At 29.2% G+C, this 10,444-nt stretch overlaps 2 protein-coding genes across 2 annotated transcripts; both read left to right on the top strand.

Moving 5' to 3' along the window:
• The first annotated feature begins 139 nt into the window (after window positions 1–139).
• LOC116433100 (uncharacterized) lies at window positions 140–3,302 on the top strand. The gene is made up of 7 exons (XM_031990828.2): window positions 140–527; window positions 600–725; window positions 1,085–1,182; window positions 1,301–1,472; window positions 1,546–1,799; window positions 1,891–2,431; window positions 2,727–3,302. The coding sequence occupies exons 1-7, from the start codon at window positions 464–466 to the stop codon at window positions 3,167–3,169; spliced, it is 1,698 nt and encodes a 565-aa protein (XP_031846688.1). The 5' UTR covers window positions 140–463; the 3' UTR covers window positions 3,170–3,302.
• Window positions 3,303–3,797: 495 nt separating this feature from the next.
• Window positions 3,798–10,268, top strand: LOC116433082 (uncharacterized). Its single transcript, XM_031990798.2, has 6 exons — window positions 3,798–4,061; window positions 4,482–4,528; window positions 6,724–7,357; window positions 7,723–7,889; window positions 8,260–8,815; window positions 8,961–10,268. Exons 1-6 carry the CDS (start codon window positions 4,022–4,024, stop codon window positions 9,074–9,076), a joined length of 1,560 nt encoding a protein of 519 aa, XP_031846658.1. The 5' UTR covers window positions 3,798–4,021; the 3' UTR covers window positions 9,077–10,268.
• Window positions 10,269–10,444: the final 176 nt, after the last annotated feature.

Here is a 10,444-nt window from a genome sequence, read left to right as displayed (position 1 = left end):
CTTCTCGCGTACTACATAATTTCGAGGAGTTCCTAGAGTAGATTATAGTATGGGAACCACTGATCGAAGTTACTAGCTTTAGGAAGAAATAGTTCAACAATCCTGATGTATCTCTTGCCAACTAGTCGTAAGGGGAAGACCCTAGAAAGATCGCGAGTTCTTAGTTAGAGTCCTTGCCTTAAATCAGAAACGAAAGATTTCTGCACCGTATTCATAAAATACAATTTCCACACACATGACATCGGAAATTAGATTTCACAAAACACTAGAGTTTCGCCTCTATAACAATTCTTTATATCATAGGGAAATAACACATATTTTGACCGGCGAATACCCTCCAAGTAACAAAGATTAATGGCGAATCTATAGTTGTAATGAATGTAAATAATGAATAGTGTTATACAAAATTTGTGAAAATATAATAGAAAAATTAATTTTAGCAAGTGTTTTTAACTGAGAAAATATGGGTCGACGTTCGATAAACACCACGAAAAGTGGGAAATACATGAATCCCACGGATCAAGCACGTTAGTAAATAACATAACCAAACTGTTTATTTCTTCTTGAACAGTCATATATCATTAATTAATATATTATAGGTAAAGAAGCACGTAAAAAAGAATTAAAAAAGAACAAAAAACAAAGACAATTAGTACGAGCAGCTGTTTTAAAGGGCAAAGATCCAGCTCAAATAATAGAAGAAATGGAAAAGATAGATCAAATGGGTTGGCATAAAATTTAGTACTTTTTAAATAATTATTATTAACATTTAAATAGTTGGTCAGTTATTAATATCTGAATGATGCTATTAAAAATATAAATTCAAATTGTTTTTCACTTCTTTCAGAATACTTTAAAATTAATTAGCAAGTCTTTATGTAAATGGTCTAATAAATATACATACAAACTTTTATTAAAGAATATTGAAAAATGTAAAAATGATAAGGACAATAATGACCTTACTTTTATATTCCAAGGTATGAGATATATTCCATAGGTGAATTCCAATATAAAACAGACCAGCTATTTAAATGTTAATATTATGTAATCTTCAATTATGTTATAATATTTGTATTATTTTTAGAATACAATGTTATGCAGCCTCCACCACTTAATGAAAAAGTTTTGAAAGACAAAAGGAAGAAGTTAAAGGAGACTCTAGATCGTGTATTGAAAATGTATGTAAGTACTTCCAAAGTAACATTTATTAATTTCCTTCAAAATTATTGGTAAGATGAAATTGAAATTAAGTCATTTTGCAAACCATACACATATATATATTGATAATTTTTGTTTATAGGCCAAAGATGATCAAGAAAAATGGGCAGAGTTAAAAGAGCAACTAATTCAGTATGAACGTAGAAGAATAGATTTAGTCTCTTATTTTGAGGCTGTGCGACATGCACAACAAGTACAAGTTGATGAAATTCCATTACCTTCTGCTGGCAATGATATATCTCGAATGTACCCTGGTATAGTTAGATGTTTATAATATTATTTATAGTGTAACGTATTTGTCTTATATAATAATAATATTTTTTTTAGGTTCTTTAACATCACAAATACCTTTACCGGATATGCCACAACCACCAGCACATATGTACCCTCCTCATCCGCATTATTTACCACAACACCATCCTCTAATGAACATACCAATACCACCAAGTATTTTAAAGAAAACAAGTGCATATGCAACATCCCCTTCTATACCAATGTTAGCTCCTAACAAAGAACCTCCTGGTGTGCCACCATTCCCTCCTCCAGATTTATCTAGCGATGAAGAAGAGGTACCTGAAAAGGTTTGTTATTGAAAATTATTTGTTATAACTTATTTTATGCTCATTCTACAAATGTATATTATTATACAATAACTGTATAACTTTCACATAGGGTAAAGAACCAGTACAAAAGTCTAGAACAATCCGATTTGCAGATGATAAAGAAGATAAACAAGAATTGGAAAACAAAGAGAAAGAGATAGATAAAGAAAAAGATAAAGAGAGAGACATGTCAAAAGTAAAGCCAACTACTTTGCAACAGAAAATGTTGGCTATGGCAGGACAAGATATCGATCAGTTCATGCGTGAAATGGAAGTTGTCCATAAGAAACGGGAAACTGAACGAGCTCAAGACTTAAATGCTCGATTGTCATTACTCGAAGCAGAAAATGAATCTAATTCAAAATCAAATAACAAATCTGTTAATAATAAAACGGAAGAAGAAGATCTTGAACCTCCAGGAGCATCAGATCACTCTTCTAATCATAATCAACATACGTCTTCACATTCTCATTCTCAACATACACAACCTCATACTATGCCCCCTATGGGGATGCCACCTCATCCTTTAATGTATAGACCACCACCACCGCCATTACATTTAAGAATGCCGCCACCGCCACCACCTCGCATCGGATTGCGTTTACCTCCTGGTAAGGACATTGTTATATTTGATTGTGTAATATGAAATCTTGGATTTTTCATTATTCGCGAATTAATTGCTGAAGTAGTTAAGTGTATGTTCAAAAGCTTGCCAGTCAGGTCCTGACTTAATGCTCCCAGTGCTTCAACGCTTTCGTCCCTGCTATAACCCAGGCCCAGGCCAGATTAAAAACCTTAATAAGTGTTATTCACCCATTCATTGTTATAAATACCTTCATGGAAGTATAGAATAGGAAAATATATCATACCTATGATAACAAGTAAAAATTTTTAATTATTCTTTAGGTCCACCACCAGGAATGCCAAGAATGTTAAGACCTGGTCCACCAAGTATGCCTAGAATGCCTCCTCCACAAATGCAAATGCCTAATCTATCAAATATAACAAATATTGGCAATCCCCAAATGCAGACACAATCAGGAACTGGGTCACAACCTAAGACACCCAATGTTCTTTCTGCTGCACCACAATTGATTAATAGGAAAGATAAGGATGGTAAAAGTACCACAACTATTGAAGCAAAACCACAAATTAGAAATTTAGCAGCCGATGTTACAAGATTTTTACCTACTTCTCTTCGAGTTAAGAGAGACGATAAGAAGAAACCGAGTACTTTATCTAGACTGGCGGAAAGAATACCAGAAACACAACCGTTACGAACAACTCAACCTAAGACTAAAGATGATGCATACATGCAATTTATGCAAGAAATGGAAGGATTGCTTTAAATTTGCATTACATTGTAACACAATTTTATTAAGATAGAAAATAATTAAATCTTGTAAAATATGTTATTACTATTATTGCAATATTGAAGTAATATAAATTCCTTAATTCAAAATCTTCTAATTATATGAACAATTATGTCTTTATTTATATGCACACCTATAAAAAGATATGCGATTTTTTACTTATTACAGACATTAGCATTGTACTTATCAATTAATAAGTCTTGCAATTGAAAATTAAAAATTGTTATTTTGTAAAATTGAATGTGATACTTATATAGATTATTGTTTAAAATATCTTTTTCGTAATATATTTTTACGATGTCAAAGGATGATGGTTTTCAATTATGTATTTAATTAGTAATCTTAAAGAACCCTTTCGGATAAAACCCGCAGCATATAACTTTTATCCTTAGTACGCATGATTTATTTCTTTTTTAAATAGTTATAAATTTGTACATAGTAACTAAGAAATGTTCTTTGCAAACCTTTCTAGAATGTTCTGTTGAAATAATATGAATTTCTGAAAATTAACAAATATGTTTTAAATTATTTAAATGTCAAATTGATGAAATATATAATACAATGAGTGAGGCATGCGCGTGATGACCAACATGGCAGACTTGTTACTTCCGATAACAGTAAACAACGTCATTTCCTTCTTCTCCGTAACAAAACTGTAATTCATTCCCGTTTATGTGAGTGATCCCGCTGTATAGAACTTGTATTTATCATAAAATATTTACATTTTATGTTTTAGAATTGTGTATAATATAAATAAATATTCTATATAGTTAGAATTTCACTGTTAATTTTATTGAAAGTGATTTTATCTAAGGATTAAAAGTGAATATGTATACGAGAAGCAGACAAAGTCAAGGCTATGCCAATGGTACGTGTTTTAAAATCTTTAAATATATAGTTATGTATTATATAGCAATTTTTGTGAAATTAAAATATGTCTTAGATATGTAAACGGTTAAAAAAAAATCAATATCATATATACCGGCTTTCAGAGAATGGCGGCTTCGAAAGGACATTTGTCCAGTAGTTACTATGACATGTTAATTTCACAGCTTAATTTTATATAAAATTCCCAAGATTATAGTTTACAGTATATAAATATTATAAACATTATGTTTAAAGTATTATGTACACATGCATTGTGTATTTCATTAGTTTATCAATTGATATACTGTTAATTGATTTTAATATTTCTAACAACTAATTTTAGTTTATCTACATCAAAATAAATATTTACTCTCATTTTAGTAATGTAGAGCATAATCATTTTTTAAAATTATATTTACAGCAAGGAACCAAAATAACCCAACTTTAAACTACCAAGGTCAAAATGCTGTAAGTTTCTTCACTTTCTATAGAATTTAAATCCAATAGTAATTTACATAAATTTAGAGAATTTTTGTAAAAATAATTGTGGCTTTATATAAACGTTTGCCTCAAATAGACACATGATTTTAGACAAAAAGAAATAGCCCAAATATATAGTAGTTTTAATGTTATATGATAGGAATCGGTTTCATGTAATTATACATTGTATACAGAGAAATTTAAAGGAATAGGAAATGTTTAGCCAGAAATAAACAATCTGTTTATACTTGTAAATAATAGAAGTTAGTTCTTCCTTATGAAAGGAAATCTTTCATGGAAATCAGATATAAAATTCTAACATTTTCAAACAGAAATTTTAATATATAATGTTATATTCATATGTTACATAAAATTTTATTTTTTTAATAAAATTAATGTAGCACTATTACTTCAAATATAGTATGAAATTTGTTTGACAATACAAATAAATGGTGCAATTAGTCTTTATGACAGTAGTTTTAAGGCATTTTTTAATATAATGAGTATATTCTTCTTTAGCATAAAATATACGTGTATTTAATAGATATGTATATAAACAAAGAATTTCAGTATACTAATGCAAATATTGGAAGCATTTTTTGATAATATTCTGGTACGTATACCAAACTATATGAAAGTTTCCTTCTACACTAGAATATCATTTGGTATGTATACCAGAAGTCTATTACAAAGTGTTTCATACATATAAGCATATGTATATACATTAAGATGATATTAATTGTATGTTTCTTTTGGTATACAAGTACACATTTACATAATACTTTTGAAAATATGTAAGCATTCTAGAATTAAGTTAAATATTATAATATATTCTTTCTAAATTTATGAAATAATACATTATGCTCATAGAATCAATATTGAATAATACTCAGTTACGTTGGAAAGGAAAATATAGTTTCATATCTATTTAAAATTGTTAAATTAAATTTTTAGTAACGTATATACATTATTAGAAATATTTATTGCATCACTTGAATATTAAACACATTATCACTTATACATCTTATTTACCATCACTATTAGGAAGATATCATTGTATAATTTTATTTCATCAATTATATTGTAGATAATGTTATGCTTATTACCTCAATTTGTGAATGATATAATAAATACAATATTTCTAATAATGCATACGAATATATTCTTTCTTTAAATAATTATGCTATATTTGTAGATAAATGTCAATGTAGATGACTGAAAGAAAGTACATAAAAAAATAGTTAAATTATTTAACTTAAATCTGAAGTATTTCAATTTTATTGTCTTTCAAAACATTATATTTAGTTGAGAATATATTATTTATTTTATTCTAATCATGATAAACATCTTTGAAGATTTGTTTTAAAAAAATCAGAGTTATCAAGGTGTATTATACACAATGCTGATAAAATTTATAAGCATATTATACTTTTATTATAAACTTTAGCAATATAAAACTGAAAACTCGTTATATTTTATATTCATCATGATCAAAGTATGTAGTTGTTCCATTTGTTGTTTCCAATATTTCATCCATTTGCATGTACTAATTAGTGGTCCCTACTTTCCCCTCCCCTGCAATGCAGGAACTAGTAGCTATACAACAATACCGAGGAGGTCTATTCAGCCAGGGGCTAGATCGTCAGTTACCCACATAGCATAGCCTGCCATAGGCCATATTTTTAATAACATACTGAACTGATGTTTACACAATGTGACTTATAATATTTATAATTTTAAATAATAATATTTTGAAATGGGAAAGATAAGGTTACATTATACACAATCTGTTTTCCATTCAATTAAGTTAATTCTTTTGTTACTTAAAACCCCCATTACTTGTACAAATTTATTTATATTATTTTGGCTCTTATAAATGTATACAAATTATTTTCTTATAGTATATTATAAAATTAATTTTTTATTGTAGAACAAAGAAGGGATTATTGTTTGCAATTAGAAATTTTGATTATTTCTTACTCATATTTTTTATTGCAGAAAACATTTTATAAACTCAGCTCAGTTATAAATGAAAAATATTGGCCACAAAAGTACTTTGGTCGGTATGAGTTATGGGGGTAGCATTAGACTGCTTCCGAGTACATATACGATGCTAGACCTTGGTGGGATAGCACAACCGTAGAGGTTCCTTGTGTAGCGGCGACCCACCCTCTTTTTTACAGTATAATCAAGGAGGCTTCCAAGGTTCCCAACCCGCTTCTAATCAGCAGAGCAATTATAAACAAGGAAGTGCACAAAACGTACAAGCGTTTAAGCAACAACAACAACAACAAATTCCATCAAGAAATTTACAACAAGGGAAATCCCAACCGCAACAGCAACAACAACAGCAGCAGCAGCAGCAGCAGCAGCAACAACAACCACCTCCACCACCGCCACAGCAACAAATAAAACAACCACAACAGCCTATTACAAGTTCATCTCAAATTCAATCGCAACCTCAATCTCAACCTCAACCTCAACCAGTTCCACAACCACAATCTCAACAACATCAACAACAATCACAGTCTCAGACTCCAACACAACTTCAATCTCCAGCCCTACTTCAACGATTGAAGCCAATTTTGAAACAAATATCCCATACACAGCAGCAGGCTACACCAGCTGTGCAAAGTAATCCTGTTCCATCTTCTCAACCACCAATACCTACTCCAATACCTCCAACATCTAATTCTAGTCCTACGGCACCATTAACAAATAATGCGTCTGAAACAAAGAGTGAGAGTCAAGCATCTGAGAATACTGATGCTGAAATGCAAGAACAACAACCAAGATGGAGACGCAAATTACCTGGGTGTAAGTACTCTCAATTATGTTATTATTCTATTACACTAAGAGATAATAAAATATTCTGTATTTTGAATTTTTTTTAAATATCAAAAAAGTATATTTACAATTGAAGTAAATATAAGTTAATTATTAAAAATACGTTTAATTGTGGAACTTCAAATTTTTTTGCATTCAATTGTATTAATTTGTTATGCTGATGACAATTCACTGCGCAAATTTGAAAATTAGAATTGCTTAATGCTCCAATATTTTGTTGAGCTATAGCATTTTTAATAATTTGTGAACATTAATTTACTGATACTTTTTAAAAAAAATATAAGGTTTTTATACATCTTTTACTTTTATGTACTAAATGAACTTTATCAATTTAGTTAGAGTAAATAAACGACTCAAGCGACTTCGTTTGAATCAACGTTTAAGGAAAACGTTGCAACCAAAAAATGCAATTATGGTACTAAATGAAATGAAAGCTGGGGTACAGTTTACATTTCCTGAAACTCAGGGAATGCCGAATTCACTTTATCTTGTTCATGCAGAGGTACTTAAAATATTGTATTCCTATTTGTATATTAACACATTCGCAATCACTGGCGTGAATTCACGTCTTTTCAAACATAATAACTTTTAAATAACAGATCGTCGCAAGACTAATATTTCAAAACAAATTTTCGAATTTTTGTCTCTGTTTTAACGTTAGAGATTTTCCGCAATTAGCTTAAGATTTTTTTCATTTTCTCTAGCAATGAGAATTAGAAAAGCAAAAGATTTTTCGGTCGTGAATGTGTTAATAACGCTATCAGTGTTTTAAAATTTATTATGTTAAAATTTATTTTAATAAATACAATTCTACCTCTTCTCTAGTATGAAGTATAATTAACTGATTATTAACTTGATATTATTGATAACAGCTTGACGGAAAAACCTATGTTGGACAAGGATTGTCTAAGCCACTTGCTCGACAAAATGCCGCGGAAAATGCATTGAAAGCTTTATTACTTGAAAAAATGACAGCAGCATCTCTTAAAGCACGTATTGATGCTGAATCAGATGGACTAAATCAATCAACAGATTCATCGAGCGTATCGAAGGATGATAATAATGAAGAAGGTGGAACACCTATGGACACTACTGTTGATGAGAGTGATGAAATTCCATGGAGTTCTTTGGCTAGTTTTGCATTATATAAGCTTTTCCTGGAGTGGCATAATCAAGGAACATCAGTCCCCGTTTCAAGACCTGGATTACCATCTCCTGTTAAAGGAGTTAAAAAAGAAATCGCTCATGTTCCAAAGACTCCAGTTCAGAAAGAACTCCCACCGAATGCTACAAACATACACCCTGTAATGTTATTAAACCAAATGAGACCAGGTTTAACATACGTAGAATTGAATCGCGTTGGTAATCCACCAAACACAATGTTTACTCTTGCTGTAGAAATTGACGGTATTGAATACACAGGAACAGGTAATATATTACATATATACTATGATCAGAGTCATTTATAACAATAAATAATCAATTGCGTTTACGTAAATTTACATATAAATAACAAACATATATTTCATAATTTTAATTATTGGTTTATTAAAGAATTATGTGTATATTACAGCAAAAAACAAAAAAGATGCCAAGAAAATAGCTGCGAAAGCAGCACTGTTAGCCTTGTATGGTTTAAGCTACCCAGATGAAACTAAGTCAGTTCTGCAAGATATTACAATGGCTTAAAATAACAACATTTGAACAAAATTAATAATTTGAATTTTAATTTGATCACTTCGATTTATATATATTGTGTGAATTACTGCGTATTGCAGAAGAGATTCTAAAACTCGAATAACCTGCAATAATAACATAAGAACTTTTCAATTTATATTTATAAATATATAGAATTCATGTACACATATATCTATATGTATAATATTCATTGTCTATAATATTAAATATTTAAAGAGTATTCTTTCTTATAAATGACATGTTATGTCTAAATAATGATAATGTGTTTAAATGGTTATCTCTTTTATTAAATGTAACATCTTATATAAGATTCTAGTAACATAGCAAAAATGTTTAAAACAAAAGTTTATTGATATTAATTGAAAAAGTGGTTGATATCAACAAAATTTTTAAAGTATCTTCCATGTGTAAAAAGTAAATGTTCTTACACTAAATAGAAAGATAAATTCAGTAATACAACTGAGGCCAAATATGCATTATTTTAATTATTTCTTTAACCCACTCACGCAGAAAAACGAGTCAGACTCGTATTATACAAAATGAGTGCTGCACGAATGGGTTAAATAGTTTAATTTGTACCTAATGTACAAATCAGATAAAAATTGCATGCTTTCTAACTTTGGATTATATCAATAAATTCATCATTTTATTTCAATGAACTTTTGATTAAAATACTTTTTGTTATGTTACTAGATCTAATTCGACTGACTCATAGTTCAGTTTGTATCCATTAATACTTTGACCGCCACGTTACCCACATTTGGGTAATTTGAATGTTTTTTTTTTATAAATTTACAAATTAATTTTCTGCGTGAATGAAATTTTTTTGTATATTTGAAACATAAGAAGTTTGACAGAGCAATCGTTGTGCAAAAACCTTTACAATTTCTGTGTTCTTAGGAAAATTATTTTTATTAGATGAATAATTTAATGAGTACCGATTTGGTGGTCAACGTGTTAATTTATATTTACAATAAAGTAACACTTGATTGTGAGTCATTATTCTTCCGAATTATTGTGAAATTGCGATTATTTAATTATTATAATCATTGACTTTAATGAGTTATTGTATGTAACAATATATTTGTATTACTGAGGTAAATAGAATTGTAAGTAGATGCAACAATTGATAAAAATATTATTATTCACTTTGAAATGAACAAAATATACGTTTTCCAAAAGATTCAACATTTTTAAATAGTTCAGTTTTGTAGACAGTATACTATTGATCCTATTTGACATCCAAACATTTCCGTTTCAATGTTATATTGATATTGAAATTTTAATGTAATTCAATAAATTAATCTATATCAGGATGGTGTTCTTCATTAATTTGTAAACAGCGTCTTATGATCAATG

This window comes from Nomia melanderi, chromosome 7, assembly GCF_051020985.1.
Source record: "Nomia melanderi isolate GNS246 chromosome 7, iyNomMela1, whole genome shotgun sequence".
NCBI lineage: Eukaryota > Metazoa > Arthropoda > Insecta > Hymenoptera > Halictidae > Nomia > Nomia melanderi.
This window is presented reverse-complemented; position numbering and strand designations above follow the sequence as displayed.

What these genes read in the sequence shown, in the direction of transcription:
- LOC116433082 (XM_031990798.2), top strand. Translation starts at nt 4,022, where the DNA reads ATGTATACGAGAAGCAGACAAAGTCAAGGCTATGCCAATG. An exon ending in ACTACCAAGGTCAAAATGCT is followed by an intron (nt 4,529 to 6,723) that starts GTAAGTTTCTTC and finishes TCTTTTTTACAG; the next exon opens with TATAATCAAGGAGGCTTCCA. An exon ending in GAGACGCAAATTACCTGGGT is followed by an intron (nt 7,358 to 7,722) that starts GTAAGTACTCTC and finishes TTATCAATTTAG; the next exon opens with TTAGAGTAAATAAACGACTC.
- LOC116433100 (XM_031990828.2), top strand. Translation starts at nt 464, where the DNA reads ATGGGTCGACGTTCGATAAACACCACGAAAAGTGGGAAATACATGAAT. An exon ending in GGAAAAGATAGATCAAATGG is followed by an intron (nt 726 to 1,084) that starts GTTGGCATAAAA and finishes TATTATTTTTAG; the next exon opens with AATACAATGTTATGCAGCCT. An exon ending in ATCGTGTATTGAAAATGTAT is followed by an intron (nt 1,183 to 1,300) that starts GTAAGTACTTCC and finishes TTTTGTTTATAG; the next exon opens with GCCAAAGATGATCAAGAAAA.